The 25501-nt window shown below is 42.1% G+C and overlaps 2 protein-coding genes across 7 annotated transcripts in view; both read left to right on the forward strand.

Moving 5' to 3' along the window:
- The first annotated feature begins 15322 nt into the window (after positions 1-15322).
- LOC120106182 (uncharacterized) overlaps positions 15323-25501 on the forward strand; it is a 36606-nt gene continuing 26427 nt past the window's right edge. The window contains exons 1-8 of one of the 6 annotated variants that reach the window (XM_089927401.1): positions 15369-16353; positions 16461-16557; positions 16646-16746; positions 17620-17782; positions 18114-18185; positions 18266-18382; positions 18660-18755; positions 18898-19019. The gene's annotated coding sequence lies outside the window, so the exon portion shown is untranslated. Of the gene's footprint in view, positions 16558-16645; positions 16747-17619; positions 17783-18113; positions 18186-18265; positions 18383-18659; positions 18756-18897; positions 19020-25501 lie in introns of all 6 variants that reach the window. The other 5 variants (XM_089927402.1, XM_089927400.1, XM_089927403.1 and 2 more) reach the window with 5 other exon arrangements.
- On the forward strand, positions 15595-19131 carry LOC103697705 (protein DETOXIFICATION 42-like). Its single transcript, XM_089927611.1, has 9 exons — positions 15595-15742; positions 16461-16557; positions 16646-16746; positions 17620-17732; positions 18114-18185; positions 18266-18382; positions 18660-18755; positions 18898-19019; positions 19071-19131. The coding sequence occupies exons 1-9, from the start codon at positions 15595-15597 to the stop codon at positions 19129-19131; spliced, it is 927 nt and encodes a 308-aa protein (XP_089783737.1).

Here is a 25501-nt window from a genome sequence, read left to right on the forward strand (position 1 = left end):
CCAGGGCTAGTTAGGAAATTCTATGGGACCGTCACACGGGGTGGCGGTGGTATTTAAGGGACAGTAGCAAATGTCCCTATCTTTGTCTCGGAGGATCTCATTGCTCGAGTCCTCCACCTCTCTCACGAGGGGATTGCTCCCACGCATCCTACCAATAGGATGGAGGCCCTTACGGCCATTCTAGGGAGACCACCCCAATCCCCTATAGAGGAGGTGTTCGCAAATCAGCTTTCGGCTGAAATGCGACTCCTCCTGAGCATCATCTCTAGGACCCCTTTTCCTAAGACCGGTAGGTTTGACTTCATTTCAGAAAAAGACCTAGCTTTGATGTTCTATATTTTACATAACATCCCCCTGAACTTCCCCAAACTTATCTATAGATATGTCTGTGAACCCCTAGACAAACCTAGGTTGAGTCTCCCTTATGGCATGCTTTTCACACTCATCTTTAGGGAGTTAGAAGTCCCTATCCCTAAGGGAGAACCCTCTCGTTCCCTCAGATACACTGACCACATGGGTGAGGGGACTCTCCACCGAATGGGTTTCCACAAGGTGGAGGGTGTCTAGGTTAGGAGGACATCCACATCCACACCATCTAACCCCACTACTCATCACTCACCTAGCTCTGATCATGACCAGGACCACTCTATAGATCCTTCCACCTTCCAATCCACATCTGGTCCTTCAGTCCCTGCTGAGCCATCTACTTCAGCTGGACCCTCTACCGTACCACCACCTCAGCAGCCCCTAGAAGTCAGGATTAGCCCTGAGCAGCTCCAGAAGCTGAGAGATGAGATAGTGAGGGAGCTGAGAGGTGAGATAGTGAGGGAGCTGAGAGGTTCATACAGTGCACCCTCCACTGACGTCATTCCCTCCATAGCAGCGGTATCCATGATGATTGCAGAAGTTAGGGAGGACATGTCAAACATGAGGAACCTAGTTCAGGGTCAATACTTGAACCTTACAGTCATAAAGGAAGACACGAGGCAGATGCGAGACAGCATCAGAGAAGAGATGGGAAGGCAGAGTAAAGGTGCGGAAAGGCTTGCAAATGCCGTAATCTTCTAACTTGACACCATCCAGGAAAGTGTGACCCAACTAGCGGAGACACAGGCTAAGGCAACCTCAGAGATCATTACACAACTAGGAAATGTATCTAAGGGGATGAGCCTGGTCCTCCGATCTCAGCGACTAAATTTAGGAGCCTCATCCTCCTCAGCGACTAGACGATCCTAGTGTATTTTTATTTTTATGATGTACAGTCCTTTGTGGACTTTCTGAAATGTATTCCATCTTGTACTTAATACAATGAATAGAGATTTACTTAAAAAAAAAAAACTATGCAATTTGACTTGTTATCTCTTTCTATGTTATGTGCTTTTTGCTATGATGACAAAAAGGAGAAGAAAAATGTAAAGGAATATAAACAAGAAACATTCTTAAGCAAAAAAAAAAACTAATGTAATTCGTTTTTAGTAGATTCAATACCTCGAGGCTCATTATCTCTCTGTTGGGGCTCCTCAAGGAGTAATCTCCAGAATCTATTCAAGGAATATTCGGAGATTAGTTGAATCACATTCAAGAATAAATCGTCAGATTTTTTCTTCTATAATTAAGAACTTAAGCTCAAGTTTAAAACATTAAAAGAAAATTCAGAAAACTTGAACAAAGTTCAAACAAAATTGAATGCACATATTGAGGAGGAGAATCTAAAATTTTAAGAAAGCAAATTCATTAAATACATATAAGCCAAACAATTGATTGAATGATTTGAATGCTTATATAATTCCAAATGAAAGGAGGAGCTTTAATTTTAGAGTTTACTGACTCATACCTTTGAATTTTGGATAAATTAAATTACTAGACATTTGAATTCACTTCAAAACTTCGCTATGAATCACCTCTTGGATGAGCAATTCACTTTACAAATACTTAATGTTTTGTTATTATCAAAAAGGAGGAGATTGTGAAGTGATTGATTATACCCCTATTTGATTTTGATGAGCTCAAAGCATTTAAGTATATTTTATGTTGTACTAATGAATTCAATCTAGTGTTTCAGGCAAATAAATGTGAATTTCTGCTTAAGTGCCCGAGCCTTGGTTCAAAGAAATTTGGCTAAGTATTGAACTCAATTTAAACCAAAGTCTGAAGCTCGAGTCGACTCCAGAAGATTACGAGTCGACTCCAAGTGTTTCAGAGGTTCTGGCACAAGCTCGAGTCGACTTTGGTACACTACGAGTCGATTCTGACTGAGAACAGACAGAAGGACAGAAAGATGAATTTCAGATCCTGTCACCGAGTCGACTCCAACAAGTTTCGAGTCGACTCCGATGCTTGTCGAGTCAACTCCCGACGGTTCCGAGTCGACTCCAAGGAGTAACAAACAGAAAGACAAAGCGATGGATTTTAGACCCTGTTACCGAGTTGACTCCAGAAGGATGCGAGTCGACTTCGACGTTTGACGATTCGACTCCTAATTATGCCCGAGTCGACTCTCAGAAGAAAGCAGACTGAGAGGCAGAGAACCATACTCAGTAACCCTCTGAACGAGTCGACTCCAAGAATTCCAGAGTAGACCCCCAAGTCAGCCGAGTCGACTCCAACAAAGTGCGAGTCGACTCCGAGGCAGTTCAGATCAACAGACAGAGGATCGGCTTTTCGGACTCTGAGAGCCGAGTCGACTCCAAGAGAACCCGAGTCGACTCGAGAGAAAAAAGCAGATAAATGGATTTATGGAACCCTGAGAACGAGCCGTCTCCTAAAGTGCCGAGTCATCTCCAGATATTGGCGACTCGACTCCAGGACAGGACAGCACTTTAATTCAAATCCTGAATAGTGAGCGAGTCGTCTCCAGTAAAGCATGAGTCGACTCAAGCAATAGCCGAGTCAACTCCAGATCGAGCGAGTCGACTCCGACCCCAACGGATACATTGTCAGGATGTGCAGACTGTACAGAATGGGTACAAATCAGTTTCTAACGGCTATTTTCCGTAGAGAACAGTTTAAATAGCCAGAGTAACAGTAGTATAAAACAAGAGAGCTATTCCATTCAAGCAAAAAGGCATTTCCACCGACCAAGAGCTTCTTAAGAGTAAATACAAGAAAAAGAAAGAAGAGGTGCATTCAACTCAATCTGAGAAGTACTTCTTTCACATTCAAGGCTCTACTACTGTCCTCCAATCTTCAGTCCTTTCAAAAGGAGACTCAAAAATCGAGAAGCCCCCTACTTTCCCAACTAAACTCTGTTTGAGGGCTTCTAACTTTACTTTGCATTTATTATTTTCACATCTGCTTTTTTAGAAGCTTTCTTTGTGAAATTCCAAACTTTGTTTTTCTTACTTGATTCAATCAGAGGATTGAATCAAGGGTTGTAAGGTTTGTTGGTGAGCCAAAGGAAAAACCAACGGTGTAAGGTTGTGGTTGGTGAACCGGAAAAAACCAACTGGGTTTGATTGTGAACCCGGAAAAATAATCGGTTGGTTCTAGTTGGTGAGACTGGAAAAACCGACCGAGTTCGTTATGATCTCGTGAAAACAACAAGTTAGGTTGTGAGCTTGTAAAACAACCAGCTGTAATCCTAGAGATTATAGTGAACTCTCAAGTGCGGCTTGGGGAGTGGACGTAGGAGTAAGGGTTGTCTCCGAACCACTATAAACTTTACTGTGTTTGTATTGGCTAATTATCTCTTTCTCTCACTTCACTCACTGCATCTAGTAATCTAACTATTCTGCTTGCATTAGATTTAGTTAATTACTCATTATACTTTTAATTGGTCAAGATTTAATTAAAACCCAATTCACCCCCCCCTCTAGGGTTGTCTCCTTGGGCAACAACCCTTTTCCTTCATCGCCACCGGAGAGAAAAGCCGTCGGACCTTCGTTGGGGCTAAGGTAAGGCCTTCTCCTTTTCCTCTCTTGGTGATTAGCCACGGTGTATGGGGGTTTTGAGCCGGCCGATCGCCGGATTTTGGCCCAAAAAGGGATGCTCTGCTTCGGCTAGGTGCTTTAGCCGCCAGCGTGTTCGCCACCGCCAGCCGCTAGGGGTGGTCGAGCTTGCTCCGCCGCCTCCTGCCGCCGTCGGGGCCGGCCACCATGGTCGCCCCGGAGTCCGACCGAGAGGGAAGAAGAAGAAGAAGGGGGGGTGTCACGGGACCCCTTGTTTCACCGAAGGAGAAGAGGGAACTCGGGAGAGAAAAGAAGAAAGAAGAAAAAGAAAAGAAGGAAAAAAAAAGAGAAAAGAAGAAAGAAGAAAAAAAAAGAAAATAATAATAATAATAATAAAGAGAGGGAGTGGTTTACGGGTATGAACCCAAACTCGGAGTGCTAGGCACTCCAGCAGGACTAACCATGGGAGGATATTAAAAATTTAAGTCTTTATATATATATATTATGATGAATTTTAAAAGAAGAATATGGTTTTTGAATATTAGGTTCTGCAAGAAATTTGCAGAATTAATTGGATTTGTTGTGGATTGCGTTCGCAAGGTAAGTGATGTAACATCTTTTCTAGATTTATCGGCAAACTATATATCTATTTTACGAATTGAATTATTCGTGATTTCGAATTTGATGCATGGATTATATGTATATTTTTATAATATTGTATGACTCTGATTGAACGTATTTGCTTCTGATTTGAATTGTATTTAATTGCTCTGACATTATACTTTTCGGTTTGGAACACCGAACACAATATAAGAAAAGATCATGACTTGAAATAGATTCAGACTTGCAGTCGAGCTATGTTGAGGACCCTGCCAATGGGGGCTAATACATTGGTACCGCAAGAAGAATAGTCGGAGATATGATCCTACCATAGGGAACATGTGGTCATAGTTCCTGGCTGTTGAGTTGAATCTGATAAATTAAAAGAAATTAAGATATGAACGACATTTGGTTTTGACACTGTATGTTTTTTTTATATAACTGAAATATGAAATAGAGAACAAACTGAACTTCGACCTGGCTATGTTGAGGACCCTGCCAATGGGGGCAGATACGTTGGCAATTGACTGTCCTGAAGGACTCACCGCAAGAAGATTAGTCGGTGTTGATGACCCTGCCACAGGGAACATGTGGTCATAGTCCAGGATCGACAAGATGAATTGAATATGTGAAGAAATCTTGAAACCGCGAAAAGAATCTTATAAATTTAAGAAATATTTGACTTATACTTTGGAACTGCATATTTATTTATTTTTCACATATTATTGCTTGATTTATCTAGCTAGAGTGTTCATTATTTACTGGGCTGTTTAGCTCATTATACCATCTCTTGTTGTTTTACAGATTTCGAGAACTAGTCTATTGGGGATTCAAAATGGGAGAGCGACTAGAAGGATTGTGGCACAAGTTATCTTAGATTAGGATTGTTGGGGAGAAAAATGGACCACCCCACAAATATAATTAAAGCACCCAAATCCGACAGCAAGGCCGAGCTCATCCAGGTCGAGCTCCGAAGGCTGCCGAGCACAGAAGGCCGAGCACAGAAAGCCGAGCACAGAAGGCTGCCGAGCTCCGAAGGCTGCCGAGCTTATTCAGGCCAAGCTCATGCAGGCTGCCGAGCTCAGAAGGCCGAGCTCCGAAGGCCGAGACCAAAAGGCCGAGCACACAAGGCTGCCGAGCTCATTCAGGCCAAGCTCATGCAGGCTGCCGAGCTTAGAAGGCCGAGCTCAGAAGGCCGAGGCCAGAAGGCTGAGCACAGAAGGCTGCCGAGCTCCGAAGGCTGCCGAGCTCAGAAGGCCGAGCTCATGCAGGCTGTCGAGCTCAGAAGGCTGCCGAGCTCAGAAGGCCGAGCACAGAAGACCGAGCACAGCAGGCCGAGCCCAGAAATCCGAGCTCGTCGTCCACATGCTGCGGCCATGCCCTGCAGTAGCCTCACCACACCATGCTTTACTTGCCGGCCACGTCACGACATATCAACCAGGGACCATATCCTGCTACGACTGTCAACGCCTCACCATTCCCAAGAATGGACTGCACTGCGCGGCACAAGCAAGCTCTGGCTGCACGCCATCTCCTTCTATGATGGGAACGGGCCATCCACGGTAACTCATTACTTCCACGCCTACGTCGAATCGTGACGGTAACCCATTAATTCGTCCAGTCACATCACATGTAACCCTGGCATTCCCCCTATAAATGGGGAGCTTCTCCCTCTAAAAAGGGGCTTCTTCCTCCCAAGGGAGGGCTGGGGACTTTTACATACAGTCCATCTCCTTCTCCAAAATTAAGCCCCCCTATGACTTAAGCATCGGAGGGCAGGCGCCGGAAACCCCGGCCACCGGCATTTTGCAGGTCACCTGGAGGACCCAGCCCGCCGACGGACCGCCGCTCGCCAGTGTTCGCCGGAGCTCCTTCTCCTCGGTCCGCGGCCGCCCCCGGGTCCAATTTTCAGCAATAGTTGGCGCTAGAGGAAGGGACTTTTACATACAGTCCATCTCCTTCTCCAAAATTAAGCCCCCCTCTGACTTAAGCATCGGAGGGCAGGCGCCGGAAACCCCGGCCACCGGCATTTTGCAGGTCACCTGGAGGACCCAGCCCGCCGACGGACCGCCGCCCACCAGTGTTCGCCGGAGCTCCTCCTCCTCGGTCCGCGGCCGCCCCCGGGTCCAATTTCCAGCAACAATTGGCGCTAGAGGAAGGGCCCGAGTTGCGGCCATGAAACGAAGGAGCAAAGGAGCCTTTAATGCCTCTCGGCATCATGCTCCAAATTCCGAACGCTCAGTCCAGAATTCACCACCAAGATCTCCGGTAGATCAAGTTCCACAAGTCCAACCCGAGCACTTCGACGCGCTGATGCAGCAAGTCCAAGCACTAGCCATTGCAGTCCAAAGCCTGCAACAAGTGGAGGCCCCTCCTGTGCCGCCTCCACGGGTTCATGTTAAGCAGAGGAAGAAACTTTCTCCCGAGCCATCTCGAATCAGGCATGGCTCCCACTGCAATGACGTATGTGGGGGCAACCAGTGAGAAGTAGTAGCCCAAGTCTCACGTCAACGAGTTGGAGGGAAAGAGAAATAAAAGCTGAGGTCTGGAGAAGGAGAGTTATGGAGCTTTAAAATGGGATTGTAAGTCTCTGTGGCAAAGGGTACAGCCCCATTAAATCCCATTGCCCTTCAAACTCTTCTGTCTTCCGGCAGCAAGAAACCAGCATGTACTCCCTCCTCACGGGTGTAAGTCCTCAGGACGGCGCCCGCGACGTTGCTCTCCTTCAGAGCATCGCCATCACCGAAGCCCCCGCCGAGCTCATGCAGGCCGAGCTCGTCATCCACATGCTGCAGCCACGACCTGCCGCAATCTCATCCAGGCCGAGCTCACGCAGGCCGAGCCGAGCTCAGAAGGCCGAGCTCACGCAGGCCGAGCCGAGCTCAGAAGGCCGAGCTCATCATCCCCATACTGCAGCAACGACCTGCAGCAGTCTCATCCAGGCCGAGCTCATGCAGGCCGAGCCGAGCTCAGAAGGCCAAGACCAGAAGGCTGTCGAGCTCATAAGCCCGAGCGCAGAACACCTCTCCTAAAAAATCGAGCCAAAGAAGGCCGGTGCTGAGCCAAGTTCTGAGGGACTTCGAAGCTCGAGAGCTATCAAAATATCTCCAAAAAGTACAGGACGCAACTTTAGCTTCAAATAATTTCAATATTTTATCTATTTTCAGGTCGGAGAATCCAAAAAACGACCTACGGGTATCTCTATCTCCAACGTCGCCCCGCTCTGAATAAGGGCGCACGATCTCCAATGATGCCTCGACCAAGTTCGGATGCCCCAGCTGGGCCTGGAACGCCCCGCCGTGTCGATATCGAGCTCGGTCTCGATCTCCCTCAAATACCTCGACTAAGGTCGGGATGCCCCGTGTGTCGATCGTAGAGTCCCAAACTCCCTCGACCTCGGAAAGCGTCGCAGGTCGACAGTGCGTTCCCAGACCCCTCGACCTTGCGCACGATCCCTCGACTAAGGTCGGGATGCCCCGTGTGTCGACCGTAGAGTCCCAAACTTCCTCGACCTCGAAAAGCGTCGCAGGTCGACAGTGCGTTCCCAGACCCCTCGACCTTGCGTACGATCCCTCGACTAAGGTCGGGATGCCCCGTGTGTCGACCGTAAAGTCCCAAACTCCCTCGACCTCGGAAAGCGTCGCAGGTCGACAATGCGTTCTCAGACCCCTCAACCTTGCGCACGATCCCTCGACTAAGGTCGGGATGCCTCGTGTGTCGACCATAGAGTCCCAAACTCCCTCGACCTCGGGAAGCGTCACCGGGTCGACAGCAAGCCCCAGCTCCCTCGACCTCGTGCTCGATACCTCAACTCAGGTTGGGATGCCCCGTGCGTCGACCGTAGAGTCCCGAACTCCCTCGACCTTGGGAAGATAAGAATGGGGTAGTACCTATGCGGACCCCCGAGGCATTCAATGACATTCGACGACATTTCGACAACATTCAACGCCATTCGACGCCTCCTACGACGACACGCCCCGATCTAAGTGGAGGCACCCTGCTGAGTCGACCACAAGCCAAAGAAGGCTGCTGAGTCGACCTGAAGCACTTAACTCCAACTGCATGAGAGGTACACCCTACTTGGCACGCATATCTCCATATATATATTTGGCTATATTACACGATGATCGACGACTGGACTACTTTCTTCGCCCGAGCCAAAAAGCGGCTCGAACTCGAAAGTCGGGGGGTAGTGTTGGGGAGAAAAATGGACCACCCCACAAATACAATTAAAGCACCCAAATCCGACAGCAAGGCCGAGTTCATCCAGGCTGAGCTTAGAAGGCTGCCGAGCTCAGAAGGCCGAGCACAGAAGGCCGAGACCAGAAGGCCGAGCACAGAAGGCTGCCGAGCTCAGAAGGCCGAGACCAGAAGGCCGAGCACAGAAGGCTGCCGAGCTCAGAAGGCTGCAGAGCTCATTCCGGCCGAGCTCATGCAGGCTGCCGAGCTCAGAAGGCCGAGCATAAAAGGCCGAGCTCAGAAGGCCGAGACCAAAAGGCCGAGCACAGAAGGCTGCCAAGCTCATTCAGGCTGCCGAGCTCAGAAGGCTGCCGAGCACAGAATGCCGAGCACAGCAGGCCGAGCCCAGAAGGCCGAGCTCGTCGTCCACATGCTGCGACCATGCCCTGCAGTAGCCTCACCGCACCATGCTTTACTTGCCGGCCACGCCACGACATATCAACCAGGGACAATACCCTGTTACGACTGTCAACGCCTCACCATTCCCAAGAATGGACTGCACTGCGTGCCACAAGCAAGCTCTGGCTTCACGCCATCTCCTCCCATGATGGGAACGGGCCATCCACGGCAACTCATTACTTTCACGCCCGCGTCGAATCGTGACGGTAACCCATTAATTTGTCCAGTCACATCACAGGTAACCCTGGCATTTTCCTTATAAATGGGGAGCTTCTCCCTCTAAAAAGGGGCTTCTTCCTCCCAAGGGAGGGCTGGGGACTTTTACATACAGTCCATCTTCTTCTCCAAAATTAAGCCCCCCTCTGACTTAAGCATCGGAGGGCAGGCGCCGAAAACCCTGGCCATCGGTATTTTGCAGGTCACCTGGAGGATCCACTCCGCCGACGGACCGCCGCCCGCCAGTGTTCGCCGGAGTTCCTCCTCCTCGGTCTGCGGCCGCCCCCGGATCAAATTTCCAACAACAGTTGGCGCTAGAGGAAGGGACTTTTACATACAGTCCATCTCCTTCTCCAAAATTAAGCCCCCCTCTGACTTAAGCATCGGAGGGCAGGCACCGAAAACCCCGGCCACCGACATTTTGCAGGTCACCTGGAGGACCCAGCCCGCCGACGGACCGCTGCCCACCAGTGTTCGCCGGAGCTCCTCCTCCTCGGTCTGCGGCCGCCCCCGGGTCCAATTTCCAGCAACAAGGGTTATTTAAGTTGATTTGTTATTATGAATATTTATTATGATTGATGGACTTTTGTTATTTTAAGAACTAGGTTTCTGCATGTTGGTAAATGATTATTCCGCTACGTATTTAGACTTGTGAGACCTTATGACTTGAGTTAGTCAATGGAATAAGATTGCATTTATTCAGTTAAATTATTTTAGAATTACATAATTGAGGTGTTTGGTTTAGATGCCTTGCATGCTCGTGGGGAGAGTTTCCTACGGGTGTGCAGCGGTTGGCGCGACCCCAGCTCACGATCTCGGGCCGGGGTGTGAGAGATTTGGACATTAATTAGGATGTCCTCTATCAGCTCTTGTCTTAGAGCAACCCTGTCTTTTTCTAGCTTACTTGTAATCCTTTATTTTACTGTATAATTATTAGTATCAACTGCTATTCAAAAAGAGACAATTAAAGAAACAAAGTACTTTCTTTCCTTTGAGGTGCTGGATGCTTGAACTAAGACAGCTGAAGTCTTGCATCGTCACCCTGATTCTTTTCTTCTTCTTTTTTTATATATACTATTCACGTCGAAGCGTGATACCTCATGGACAAACATTCTCATTTGGTCAACTGGGCAGCAGAACTGTGCATTCTTGGATGGCCGCCATCGGTGGATGGCCGCCATCTACCAATGCATACGTACCTGTGTACATGCACCACAGAAGATCCATATGCTACTTTGGGAGTTATTCCGTAATTTGTCTAGTAAGTGAAGTGACATCAGTCAACTTGCTGACCCTTTCTCCCTCCTTAAAATATTGCATCCTCATAGCTTTCTTGTTTAATTCGGAGGGTTTTAGATCTCTAACTGTAAAATAAGGAAGATGCGGATGGCCAAAATTTGCTGCCAATTGAATTGATCTGAAGGATATATAGTAGAGTCTGCAAAAGTTTTGCTCCACTGACCTTTATGAATTTTCATCATCAAATAATAATGCATGAATATTGGTGGATGACAATGAGATGGAGTAGAACTCTGCATTATCTTTGACTTATATTTTGGAGCCCCTTGTGATATTATGATTCTGTCTTTATGCATTTAGTCTGAATCAAGAGTTCTATGTCAGTTTTAAAGGTCTGGGTTGTTGTCTCCTTAATGTTCTCTACTTCTAGGTTGCTATCCGCAGATTATATTGTGTGTTTTGCTACATTATTTATAATAACTGCTTGGTCTGTTTGACTGACAAATAATCATTATTTATGCATTCACATGGTTGCATTTCTTATTGTGTGTGTATGCACAAATTATCCTACCAAATAGCACAAATGGATAGCATTGTTACCAATTTTAAATTTTTGTTATCGTTAAACATAGTAAATGCCAGTGAATTTTCCCTTGCTAATTAGTTTCCTTATATATTAGGATTCTCCTATGCTAACCCCAGCATTACGGTACTTGACATTGAGATCACTTGCCTTTCCTGCTGTTCTCTTGTCCCTGGCCGTGCAAGGGGTTTTCCGAGGGTTCAAGGACACCAAAACTCCCCTATTTGCCACGCCCCGAGCTCGGAGCGCGATAGATGCCACCCGCCTGCATGGTGGACCGTCCAGATATACAAGGCACCGGAACCATATAAAAGCAATGACAAATTTCTTTTTTTTTTAATCAATAATTTATCTCAAAGCAACATATGACAATATAAATCAATTACTTTAACTAGCCTAACTAAAATTCCAATAATCGAATAAAATCTCCAGAATTTAGCGCACTCTCCAAGTCCCATGAAATCACGTATATGAATATGAAAAACAGAAAAAGATGATAATAAACTACACTAGCCCAGTAAGTAACATGATACCCCAGAGTAGGGTCAAAGCATGCTAGATATTTAATCAAAATACAAAATAATGATTGGAAAATGAACCACAAATAACATATTTTATTTTTTGAAACTTATTATCATTTGCACAAAAACTCTAATACTAAAGTCTCAACATAAATCGGCTAAGGCCACGTAACTCAATAGCATAGGTTGTACAAAGTGCCAAATCCACTATTATTAACCACCGGTGGCAACAGTATCCAAATCCACTATTATTAATCACCAGTGGTAATGGTATCCAAATCCACTATTCTAATTATTAGTGGTGCGGTGTCAAAACTTCTCACGCATACAAGTCGACAGGGCCAACGAATAATCTCTATTGGCGGGGCCAGAACAGATCATAACCATGCTGAGAATATATATATATAATAAATTTTATAAGTTGTTTAGTCATATTTTACAGATTTTATAGCATATAACAAAATTTTTAAATAATATTTAACATGCTTGATCCATTTTACTAAGTACAAAATATATTTCAAAATTAAATCCACTAACAATTATTTTGCCAAACATTTTGGAAAATATACTTTGAAGTATTAAGTTACTTACCTCTTTTCGCTTTAAATCCCATTTCAAGCAAATAGGTCAGATACACCTATTTAATATCATTAAAATATTATTAATTTTTACATAATTTTAGAAGTCACAATTAAATACTATGGTTTAATGCCCCCAGATCAGCTCGGTTTGAGCAAGGAAGATTCAATGGGTCAGGAGTGAAGATCGAAAGTGGTCAAATCCAGCTAGGGTTGAAGTTATGGCCGGTCTACTGCTCGGATATCGGAGCGGTTCAGGGTCTCCAAACTAGGTCAACTTTGATCTGAGTAACAAGAAGAACAGAGCTTACACTAGGATCCCCAAGCATGTTTAGAGTAAGAAAAAGAGAAGAGATAATCTCAGCTTGGGTCTGAATTTGGTTTGATCCTGATCTTAGGCTTGGTATGAGTGGTTCGAGTCGACCATTTGGGGAGGTCTAAATATACTCAATTAAAGAAAGAGTTTTTTGCATGAATATCCTTCTAAATATCGAATTTTGCGTGAATACCCATCCAAAATTGATATTTGCATGTATACCTCCGTAAAACTATGTTATTGTACAAATAGTTTTAATATAACAGTTGTTCTAATGGTGTTAAAAAAATATATATTTATATTAATTAAAAATAAAATAAAAATTTGAAATGATGTTATTGCCCTTACCCTCTCCTCTTCTCCCCTCCCCTCCCCCCACCCCCTCCGGCGCCCGGCTTCAGCACCCCCCGCATCTTCCCCCCTTGGCCCCGGCCCCGCCCGCCCCCCACATATCGGGATCCCAATCGCGGGCGTTCCACACAGCTGTTCTTGTGCCAGAAGAAGAAGAAGACAGGAGCTCCACACAGCTTTGCTCTGCTTCAGAATCTCTTGGGCCCAGAAGAGAGAGAGAGAGAGAGAGAGAGAGAGAGAGAGGACTGCTGGTTTGGGGGGGAAAGAAGGTGGCTTGTCTAAGGCCCAGATATGATGCTAAGTAGGTGGCTTTAGCAGCACTAAGTTGGTGGTAATGGAAACAGAAAAAGAGAAACAAAATCAGGATAAAGGCTGCACAAAGCCACCTAAAATCCAGCAAAAGCTCGGAGAAATGAGTTTGCTTTGTGAAAACAAGCAAGAGAGTCTCTTCTTTTCTTTGTGTGTGGGTGGTGGTACTATTGGTCGCTTTTAAGTGAATTTATGTCGGGTTTTCAAGGCAGGCAGGAAGGAGATATGGGTTTCTTAGGAGCTTGTTAGCTTGCTCCCATGGCCTTATTATTCTCTAAAGGGATGGGAAATGCCAGCCAACGAGGAGGAAAAGCCCAGGGGAGTAGGGTTCAAGTGTGGAAGGATAGCAACAGGCATAGGTTCACAGAATCCAAAGGAACCTCGGCCCGTCAGGATTCTCTCTCGATCTATTACGCTGTCGATGCCTCTGGTGTATCGGTTAGCTGGCTCTTTTTTTTTTTCCTTCTGTTTTTTGGTTTTTGTTTCTTTTAACTTTTGAAGGGAGAAATTGAGGGAACACTCAACTAAATATGGGTCATGCCAGTTTTCTGCAATGGATTGGATTTTGGAAGAAGGTCTAGGATTTTTTTTGTCCTCTTCAGAGGGGAGCAGGGAGACACCAAGTTCCATCCAATCAGTCATTTCGACAAAAAATAGTGTGATATGAAATTTGGCTTGTAGACGGCCTTAGTTAATAGGTCATGGGTCAGCTATTCTGAGAGGAGGTCAATTGCAAGTCTTTCAAGGGTCGCCCAGCACCTCATAATTATGGTATGACCAAATTAGGTTTACCCAAATTGTTATTCAAAATCGTGGTAAAGTGCCCAATTACTTCTATACTCTTATAAAAATTTATATTTACACGCCTACCTACTAAAGATATTTTAGTAATTTTAATTTAAAACTATTAATTTTTTAACGGCGTTAGATAGTATGGGTACATATGCAAAAATAAGAATAAAAAAAGATAGAATAACAAAACAAATATTTTACGAGAATATACATGCAAATATCAATTTACGCAAAATTCGATATTTAGAAGGGTATCCATGCAAAACACCCTTAAAGAAAAGTGAGGGGCTAGGCTCCACAATGATGGTGAGGCCCAAGATGAAAATGACCCAGGTGAATAGGGCTCGAAATAAATACGGCCCAACAAGGCCCGAATAGGTAAACGGCCCTATACGCCCAAATGGATAAATGGTCCAATATGGCCCAAATGAGTAAACGACCCAAAACGGCCCAAATGGATAGCGGCCCAACATGACCCAAATGAATAAATGGCCCTATACGGCCCAAATGGATAACAGCCCAAATAGGTAAACAGCCCAATAAGGCCCAATGGATAAACGGCCCGACAAGGCCCCAAACGAGTAAACGGCCCGACAAGTCCCCAATCACTGAACTGAGCCTAGATATGAACAGGGCCCAAATGGCTGTTCACGGCCTAAAATGGTTTTCATCCCGTTAAGCTTAGGGCTCGTTTGGTTCGCGGGAAAAGGAGGGGGGGAAAGTGTGGTCAACGGAAAAGTAATGAGATGCCTTTTATTTGGTTGAAGTTTTCAAAGGAGAGAGAAGGGAAAGTTGTATTCCCATGGGAATGTGATTCCCACATTTCATGGGAAAGCCTTTCCCATGAGAAACATGGGAAAATTACTTTCCATGAGGCGGGAATCACTCCATTTTTACTTTTTCCCAAAAAGTCCCTTCAACATTAAAGAAGCATTAAAGAGGCATTAAAAATCTAATTTTTATTAAGAGCATAATAGGAATTATATATAACTTTCCTAGGAAAGTGGATGGCCAACCAAACATAAGCACCTTGGAAATTTGTTACTTTTCCATGGTCAACCAAACATGCCAAAAGTACTTTCCTAGGCATCTTCTTCTAGAAATGCCACATGATTTCGCGGCTCATCACTCGGGAGATTTTCTTTGGGTAGGCCACGAGGCTGTGCCTGCGTCTTTGCGCAGTATATTGTTTTCTGATTTTGTAGGCCAGCTTCACGCCCGTCATGTGTGAGCGGCCGATTTACCACAAAAAAAAAAAAAAAAAAAAAAAAAAAAAAAAAAAAAAAAAAGAGAAAGAAAGAAAGGAAAATGCTTCCCGCGAACCAAAGGAGCCCTTAGAAATAGGGAGGAAAGGATGGAAGAGATGGAGGAGGGACGGAGCTCTGGCAGTGGCCGGGCTTGGGTGGCCGGACGTCGATGACCACCTGACCGCATGGCAGCCGGCGGCTGTTGCAGTGGCCGGCGGGAAGGAAGACCGAGAGCTCTCGGTTTGGCTCGGAACAGGGGTAGACATACTTCGGTTTAACTAGAAATGGAAGAATAGAGAGAAGAGTGACTCACCGGCATGCTGATGGAGAGGAGGATCTCGGCCGAGGATGGCTTGGTCCGGCGGTCAAGTGGCTGTGGCGGCGGCGCTTCTGGCAACCAAGTGGATCTCGGAACAAAGGGAAAGGAGGGGAGAGAAATCTCGGTGGTGGTTCTTGGCCGGGATGGCACGTCGGCCACCGGAGAAGGAGGAGAAGGAGGGAGGAGACGGAGGAGAGAGAAGAGAGGGAGCTCGGCGGTGGGTCAATGGCAGAGGAAGAGGGGGTTCTTATAGTGGGTTTCCGAGGGGCGGTCGGCCCGTTCACGAATCGCGGCGGTTGAGTGGGATCGACGGCCGTTCAAGCGGCCGCGGGGCGGCCGCGGGGGGGCTGCAGCGCTGCCGGCCGTTACGCCCCGAGGAACATGGAGCAGAGGATCGCGATTCGCTTTTCCTTTGGGCCAAGGGCTGGAGTCGGAGGGTCTGCCGACTTCAGCCCATTCAAGCCCTAGTCTCACAGCAAGTGAGTTCAGGAAGTTGGATTTGACTGCGGTTTGAGACAAACATGATTAGAATGTTGGTTTTAGATTCTTGGCCAAACTCTATATGCATCGAGACTGAGGACAACCTATCTTGCCGATCATCTCCTGGACTAAGGGATGCCTTGGCCATCCATTGGACACCTATCCAAGCTACTTGACATCAAGTTTGAAATCTGATCATACAACATTTTCAAGCATTAGGGTATCATGTCTTAATTTGATAAACCAAACCCAGAGAATGGGATATGGCTTGTCATTTGTAAAGTGGTTGCTCCAAGTGATAGTAAATCTACTTTGCTGTTTCACTTTTCTCAATTTTTATGGCGTCATTTTAATTCCTGCAAATTTCCTTCCCTGACATTGTAGTGGTGGGAGATGTGACCAACATCATTTTAGATCCAATTCTGATATATGCTTTACACCTGGGAGTCAGTGGTGCAGCTATTGCCCATGTTATTTCTCAGTAAGTGCTACTTACTTTAGTCACCTATTCATTATCTTGGAATTCTCTTCGTTCAGATGTTGATGTCTCACGAATTTGCTCCTTGCAGGTGCCTTATTACATTGATATTGTTATCCAGACTAGTGAAACAAGTTAATGTCGTGCCACCTAGTATCAAAGCCCTGAAATTTAGTCGATTCCTCAGATGTGGTAAGATTTCGAACCATGCACAGTGAAACACCTAGCAAAAGTTCTGTAATATCAAATTAATATTAGCTTACATCCTCTGCTTAAACTAAACTGACTTATTGATGTTTCTTACTATGTGTGAGACTTCAGCTTATTGCCTGATGAGATTTCTGATTAAATCTCAACCTCAGCTTACTCTGGCCAATTTAAATCGCATGCTGGACTTAAATTTAGATTCTGTATGTGCATGAGATTTAGCACATAAAATTGGACAAATATTAAGATCAGGTGAAAGAGTTTGCTTCATATTAGTCATTTCAGGTGGCATGTTTAAAATATTGTAATAGGTAAGTTGATAGGTTAGAGCTATGGTTTCAACAAGCATTTTGTTGGTTCCAGCTCAGAAGGCATGGACCTCCAGATTAAGGTTAAGAATGAGATGGATGCTTGTAAGGATTATTGGTTTGAGGTTCTGAAGGACCTACACTAGGGTAGTCATGAGCTCTTCCACAATGGCATGCAGTAATAGCTTAGAGCATGGATCCTCTGTGGTGCACCGCAGAGTGCTGTACAACACTCGATGGCAATCATTAGGAGATAGACAGCCATCAAACAAGGCAGCCTTACATGTCATACACAGCACACCTTGTTTGATAACCATCGAGTGCTGCGAGCACTATGCAGTGCAAACAGCACACTGCAGAGGATCCTGGGTTGATAGCATAATAGTGATATTTCTTATTTAAAGTGAAAGTGGCAGAAAGATTATACAAAAGATAATTACAGAGCTAGGTATTAGCTATGGAGCATGGGTAAATACTGACTTCTCTCTCGACATGCTTTGATTTCCAGTTCTAATCAAAGTCGGGTTTACTGTTTTTTTATGGAACCCAGGATTTCTGCTTCTAGCGAGGGTGATAGCTGTAACATTCTGTGTAACGCTAGGAGCATCATTGGCTGCACGCCACGGACCAATTATTATGGCAGCATTTCAGATATGCTTGCAGGTTTGGTTGGCTACATCTCTCCTTGAGATGGTCTGGCCGTTGCAGGACAGGTTAGACCTCCATTCTCATCACAGCATATGACAAACATGCATCAGTTGGAGGAACCATGTGAAGTTATCACACTCGGTTATAGTTAATATCTGCTTCCACGTAGACCTCCCAACTTCTTGTTATATGCGTGTCTGAAAATTAATTGGCTATAATGATTTCAACATACTAATAGAAATTCATAAGCAATGCAACTGGATAGACTGGCTGCAGAAAGACTTTTCTCTAGATTCATAATTATGTTATCTTTTCTTTTTAATCAACAAAAGCTAAAGTTAGCGTATTTTAAACCCTGATTGTTTTTCTGAGCAACTGAACTTTGCATCTTTGCAGGCAATACTTGCCAGTGCATTTGCGAGAGGGGACTATCACAAGGTAGTAGCTGCTACAGCTCGTGTATTACAGGTATCAGAAATTCTGATTAAAATTCTTCTCCCTTTTTCCCCCTCAATGTATTATTAACAATTTTAATTCACATACTGCAGTTAAGCATTGTACCGGGAATGGCCCTCACACTTCTGCTAGGAGTTGGACTGCAGTTTGGATCAGGAATATTCACAAAAGACATTAATGTGATACATATAATTCACAAAGGAATTCCGGTATATCATCTTTGCAGTTTATCATGATGTATTATACAGTAATAGAAAAAGTACCCTTAAAAGTTGAAGGAAAAAAGGTCATAAAGAAAGCATGAACTTCAAGCTTGAGTAGACTAATTTTACTTCAAAAGCATTAGAACCACAATCAGAGAAATAAAAAATGCAATAGACCGTATTTCCTCCAACCTTTTTTCTTGAAATTATAATCATGATTCTCCCTGACTTGTATAAGTATCTGATACATCTTCTGTCGAAAAATTTGATATTTGTGACTCAGTTTGTTGCTGGTACACAAACGCTTAATTCATTGGCCTTTGTATTTGATGGCATCAACTTTGGAGCATCTGATTACACATTTTCTGCTTATTCTATGGCAAGTCCTTATCAACCTCAGTCAGCATATTATTGAAATCAACTTCTCTTCAATTATAAATCCTTCTGATATATTTTTCCATCTTTGCTGGACTAAGGCTTGATTATTATGGTTATATTTTTATATTATTCTCCATCTTTAGGTTGCCGTTGCTGCTGTTAGCATTCCATGCCTGATATATCTTTCTTCAACTCATGGATTCATTGGAATATGGACTGCACTAACAATCTTCATGAGTGTAAGAACGTTTGCCAGTGCTTGGAGGTACTTTTCTGTCATGATAGCATTTTTCTTCTTTTTTTTTCCGATGTAAAGGGAGGGTATAAAACCCACCCAGGTTTTACCTATAGAGAAGTTATTTACAATATCAATGTGAAAGTAAAGGTGATTGTACTGGAGTTTTAATTAAAAAAGATTTAAATTTTCTTGTTTTCTAAATTTTTAGTTGTTGTAAATGTTTTTAAATACCCTTTTATGTGACGCCTCTTTTAGAAGAGTTGTGACTCTTCGAAAGAAAATATTGGTTTTCGAAAATATATGGTGTTTTCGAAACATTACGTATCTTCAGAATATCAATTCTCTTCGGTCTTTGAAATAGAGTCTATAAATAGACTCCTCCGAGATTAATCAAAAAATAATTTGATCTCTTTCTTTTTATTAGTACTTTGTCTCTCGAGAATTTCTTCCACAAACAGAGAATTTTTCACTTTTCAATTTTCTGCTTTCTATCTTTTTTTATTTTCTGGCCATCTGAAGGAGTCGGTCAGGTCAAGCCTCTACAGCAATCGTGCTCGTTAGAAGAGGATCGGATTGAGCTGGATTGCTGTACCTTAGGAACGAGATCGCCACAAACCTACACGTAAGGGCGAATCATGTTCTTAGGGCAATATATCACACGCCTCGATCCAGACAAGCTCTTTTCAATCTTTTGATTTTATTTTAGTATATTATTTTTTTATAATACTTTTATAAAATAAAGATATAGCAGTTTCTAGACAAAATATTTTCAACTGTCAAAGAACGTGATTTTAATTACACCAGAAATTGCTATTTGATCATTTATCAAATTTTGTTCAATTGCATAAGACTAAATTTAGTTTTAATTATATAGAATTAGAAAGCTGCATTTTTTTATTTACAAAAATCAGTCCTTTTAGAAAGTCATATTGCTCTGAAAATTGTGCAAACAAATTTTTTACAACTTTAAAAACTATATAGAAATTTTCTGCAGATTTAAAATATTTGCAAATATTTTTTGCAACTTTAAAGTCCATGTAGAAATTTTTTACAGATTCAAAATCTGTGTAGAAAATTACTGTAGCTTTAAAATCCATGCAATTTTTCTATATTTTAAAATTATATGCAATCTATTTTCTGCAATCTTTAATTAATGGGCAAAATTTTATCTTTAAAATCTATGCAAAAAACTCCTACCCTTTTAAAAGCTGTGTAGAAATTACTGTTGTTTTGAAAACTGTGCATATATTAGTTCTCAAAATATATACAGTTGCTTTGAAAAATACGCAGAAATTACAAAGTTGCATTACTTGTTATATTTCTTAGTACAGTTATTTAATTTTATTGATATTATTGCTCTTTATTGCATTTATTTCAAAATCTAGAATCTAACTTAAAATCTTATGAATCAAAAGCGTACTAACAACAAGATGAATAAGAATATTGGAATTCATCATAAATTTATAAGATAACTCAAAAAGAGTAATGCCATTTTCTTGAAATTTGTCAAGTCTCAAAAAAACTTTGTAGATCATTTAACCAAGGGTTTGTGTAGGAGTGGAGTTTTAGGATCATCGAGGGAGGTGGGCCTTAAGCCCACATTTGGTCACCGAGAGTGGATACCCAACATCTGTGATTTGAGATCCCACGAAGGAGGTTCAATGTAGTAGAAACAAAACTGATTGAGTGATTGTGTTAGAGCACATTTTTTGGGAGTATATCTCCTCCCATTCCTATGATGAGTGCTCTTATCAATGACAAAAATATATACTAAAAAGGTTGAGTTATACTCTTAATGAGTCTAAGATAAAAAATCTACAGGGTATTAGGTTATAAATACCCTTGGAGAACTTACCTATGTCACAATTGTTATATGGGCCACGACTAGGGGTTTGGGCTAATCCTAATAAAATTCTTATGAAAAATCAAGGTACTAAGTGATAGACCTTTAAATGGAACTAACCGCATAGAGACCCAATTAATCCATACTGTATGTGTGATAAGTTGAAGTTTGAGTCAAATGACCTAGTTCAAGGTCTAATCCACTATGATTCTTTTAGATAGATACTATCAACTCTAAGTGAGGTTCAAATCCATTAGACACCTTACCTATTGCACAATATAAATTGCCTAGAAATTTTGCTTTAAAATTTTCAAAACAATTAAATCTTTTATGGAAGATTGTTGGAGTTTTAATTAAAAAAGATTTTATTTGTTTATCCTCTAAATTTTTAGTTGTTTTAAATGCTTAAAAATATCCTTTTGTGAGACGCCACTTTCAGAAAAGTGGTGACTCTTCGAAAGAGAATGTTGGTTTTCGAAAAAATATGGTGTTTTAGAATTATTACATTCTTCGAAACCACTGCATCTCTATGGTCTTCGAGATAGAGTCTATAAATAGACTCCTCTGGAATTAATAAAAAAATAATTTGATCTCTCTCTTTCTTACTAGTACTCTATCTTTCGAGAATTTCTTCCATAGACAGAAGTTCTTTTACTCTTCAACTTTTTGCTTTTTATATTTTCTTATTTTCTTGGCATTTGAAGAAGTCGGTCGGGTCAAGCCTGTATTGCGATTGTGCTCGTTGGACGAGGATCGGGCTAAGCCTGGTTGTATCTAGAGACAAGATCGCTGTAAACTTATATGTAGGGATGAATTACGTTCTTAGGGTAGTGTATATCACGCGTCATGATTTAAGTAAGCTCTTTTCAATCTTCAGATTTTATTCTAGTAGATTTTTCTTTTATAATACTTCTATAAAATAAAGATATAGCAATTTTTAGGCAAAATATTTCCAACAGATTGTTCTGTTGGAATATAGGAAGAGAGATTTTCCTAGAGAGGAAAGGATGAAGAGGTCAAATATTTTAAAAAAATTTCTATTCACTTTAGCTCTTGTCCCTTGCCAAAACAACAAGACTTATATAGAATTTATAGGACTCCTAGGTATACATAGAAAACCCAAATACATGAACCACCTAATGCACATTGAAAACCCAAATGAATGCACATTGAAAACTCAAATACATGAACTACCTAAATGCACATTAAAAATCCAACTGAATGCACATTGAAAATCTAAATACATGAACCACTTAAATGCAGATTGAAAACCCAAATACATGAACCACTACTCTTAAGGTGATCCTTCATATATTCATGAATCTCCTAAAAAATATTTATTAAGTTTATTTTCTCAACACCTCCCTTTAAACTTAATTCCTCGTAACTCCAAGCATTATCCTCAACTTGCTAAAAGTGTCATACTTGAGAGGCTTCATAAAAATATCCACAACTTAATCATGGTCTTCACATACTTTACTTGCACTTCGTTCTTCACAATGCAATCTCTAAGAAAATGGTACCTCGTATATATGTGCTTGCTTCTATAATGGAAAACAAGATTCTTTGCCAATATAATGGCCGACTTGTTGTCAACAAAAATCTCCGTAACCTCCTCTCGTGGCATGTGTAACTCCTTCAACAATCTTCTTAATCATATGACATGACAAACACAAAATGCAGCGGCAATATATTCAGCTGCACAAGTAGAAAGTGTCACAATTGATTGCTTCTTCGAACTCCAAATAAAAGGCGTATTTCTAAGTAGAAAACAAAGCCGCTAGTGCTCTTCTAGTCATTCATATCTCCGGCCCAATCACTATCACTAGAGCCCACAAGCTTAAATTCATTAGAAAATGAATAAAGCAAGCCAAAACCATTTGTACCTTTGATATAATGAAGAATTTGTTTCGTCGCTTTGAAATGTGCCATGTTTGGTGACTCCATAAATCGACTAACAAGCCCAACTCCAAAAAGTTTGTCTGATCTTGTACAAGTTAGGTATCTCAAACTTTCGACTAGACGCTTGAAGGTTGCAGAATCTACCTTCTCTCCTTCATTCTTAGACAATTTGACTTTGCATTCCACCGAAGTGCTCACGAGTTGACAATCTTCCATCTTAAACCTCTTAAGGATCTCCTTGGCAAAACCTTCCTGGAAAATAAAAATTCCATCTTCTATTTGCTAGATCTCAATACCAAGATAATAAGACATGAGACCAATATCCGTCATTTCAAATTGTCTAGTCATAGCTTGCTTAAACTCTCCAAACATACTTGTATTATTGCCCGCAAAAATCAAATCATTAACATATAAGCAAACAAGCAAAATATTTCCATTTTTACGCACCTTAGCATAGAGAGCATACTCATGTGGGCACTTGGTAAACCCATTCTCTTGGAAATATTTATCAATCTGACTATTTCAAGCTTTTGGCGCTTGCTTCAAACCATACAAGGCTTTCTTCAACTTCAACACTTTGTTTTCATGTCCTTTGATCACATAGCCCAAGGGTTGTTCAACATAAACCTTTTCGTCAAGAATGCCATTCAAGAAAGTCGATTTGATATCCATTTGATAAATCTTCTACTTTTTTTGAGCCGCAAGTGAAATTATTATTTAGATGATCTTCAACCGTGCAACAGGAGCAAACACTTCACTTAGTCAATCTTAGGATGTTGGCTATATCCCTTGGCTACCAACCTTGCCTTGTATCTCTCTACTTCACCCTTAGCATTCTTCTTTTCTTTGAAAACCCACTTCACACCAATAAACTTTTGACCTTTCGACATGGTTGCCAACTCCCAAGAGTCATTCTTCTCAATCGACTTGATCTCCTCATCCATGGCAATTCTCCACTTCTCATCTTTTACTGCTTTTTCAAAAGCTATGGGCTCACAATTAGCAAAGTGACAAAAAAGAGATAGATTATTACTTAAATTTTTCGTTACCTCATAAAGATCTTGAAGACTCCTCATTTGTGGTTTCCTTTCATTTGAGCTTCCACTAAAAAATGAAGGTTTACTAGATGTTGTTGGTGATCAAGAAGGTGTTGTCGGCTCTTGAACTTCACTTCTTTGCTTATGCTCATCAAGGAATGGACAGAAATTATACCTCTCTTTATCTTCATTACTCCAATCCCATAAATCTTTTTCATTGAACTCCACATCTCTACTAATAGTCGCCTTGCCAACACTTGGATTGTAGAGCTTGCAGCCTTTGGAACATTGATCATATCCAATGAAGATGTGCTTCTTGCTTTTATTATCGAGTTTGGACCTCTCTTGATCGGGTACATGAACATAGCTAATGCTCCCAAAAACTTTTAAATGAGAAACACTTGGCTTTCTTCCACTTTATGCTTCTAAGGGAGTTTTGTCCCGTAGGATACTTGTTGGACACCGGTTCAATAAATACACCGCACAATCAACTGTTTCTGCCCAAAATTCTTTCAGCATCTTCTTTGTCCTCAACATGCTTCGAGCCATATCGAGAATGCTCCTATTCTTCCTTTCGACAACACTATTTTGTTGTGGAGATCTTGAAACAGTCAAGAGCCGTCGAATATCATTTGCTTCACAAAACTCATTAAACTCATTAAAAGTAAAATGTTCCCCTCTATCCGTTCTTAAGGCTTTAATATAATAGCCACTTTTCTTTTCAAGAAGTGCTTTAATTTTTTTAAAAGCACCAAATACTTCAGATTTTTCTTTCAAGAAATAAATCCAAGTTTTTCAATGAAAATCATCAATAAAGAGAAGAAAATATCAATTGTTACCAAATAAAGAAGGCTTGATTGGTCCACAAATATCGGCATGAACAAATTGAAGTGGCTCACTTGCTCTTGAAGTAGTTTCTCTTGCAAAGCTCTTTCGAAATTGTTGGCCAACAAGACACCCTTCACATAGTTGATGTTGTCCAAGGTGACAACCCAAAAGGGGGGTGAATTGGGTTTTCTAAATTTTATGATCTCAAATTAATTTGTAAATGAATACTCAATCTAGCCTATGTGAAGAGTATAAGTGCAGCGGAAGCGAGAGTAATTAAGCTCTAGGCAATTACAATTAAATCACTTTAAGAAATCAAGCTAGAGCAACTACTCAATATAATAAAGAAAATAAAGTAAGTGGCACAAAGTAAACATAATGCAAACACAAGCACGTATAGTGATACGGTGCACTCCAAGGCACCTACGTCCACTCCCCAAGCATTTTCTTGGAAATTCACTATAACCTCTCGGATTATAGTTGGATTGTTTTACCGGGCTCACAATCCAAAATTCTAACAGTTGGTTTTGCAGGATCACCAACAAGAACCTACACCGTTGGTTTTACGGGCTCACCAACAAACCTACACAGTTGGTTTTACGGACTCACCAACAAGAACATTACAAGAAGAAAGTGAATCAAAGTATTAAGCTCCTTAATGAGCAAATAAAATAAGTATGCACCAAAGAGAAGAAAAGAGAAATATTATCGCTTTGAAGGTGCTTTTCATTTCTTCACTGAGATTGCTTCACTCTTTAATGAATTGGTTGAGCTCTTGAAGGCACTTGAATTTTGCTTAACACCCTTCTTTTGGATTTGAACTGAAGCAAAAAATGAAGCTCTCTTGAATATATCTTTTTCTTGAATGCTCACTTAAATTCTCAAAAGGATAATTTTTC

The sequence above is a fragment of the Phoenix dactylifera genome, chromosome 15 (genome assembly GCF_051530095.1).
Source record: "Phoenix dactylifera cultivar Ajwa chromosome 15, Ajwa_hap1_PhDact_Kaust_v1.1, whole genome shotgun sequence".
Classification (NCBI taxonomy): Eukaryota; Viridiplantae; Streptophyta; class Magnoliopsida; order Arecales; family Arecaceae; genus Phoenix; species Phoenix dactylifera.

Excerpts from the sequence above, each read along its gene's own strand:
- LOC103697705 (XM_089927611.1), top strand. The coding sequence starts at position 15,595 with ATGCTGATGGAGAGGAGGATCTCGGCCGAGGATGGCTTGGTCCGGCGG. Across the intron at positions 15,743-16,460 it reads GGTGGTTCTTGGCCGGGATG|TGGTGGGAGATGTGACCAAC; the intron begins GCACGTCGGCCA and ends CTGACATTGTAG. Across the intron at positions 18,186-18,265 it reads CTACAGCTCGTGTATTACAG|TTAAGCATTGTACCGGGAAT; the intron begins GTATCAGAAATT and ends CACATACTGCAG.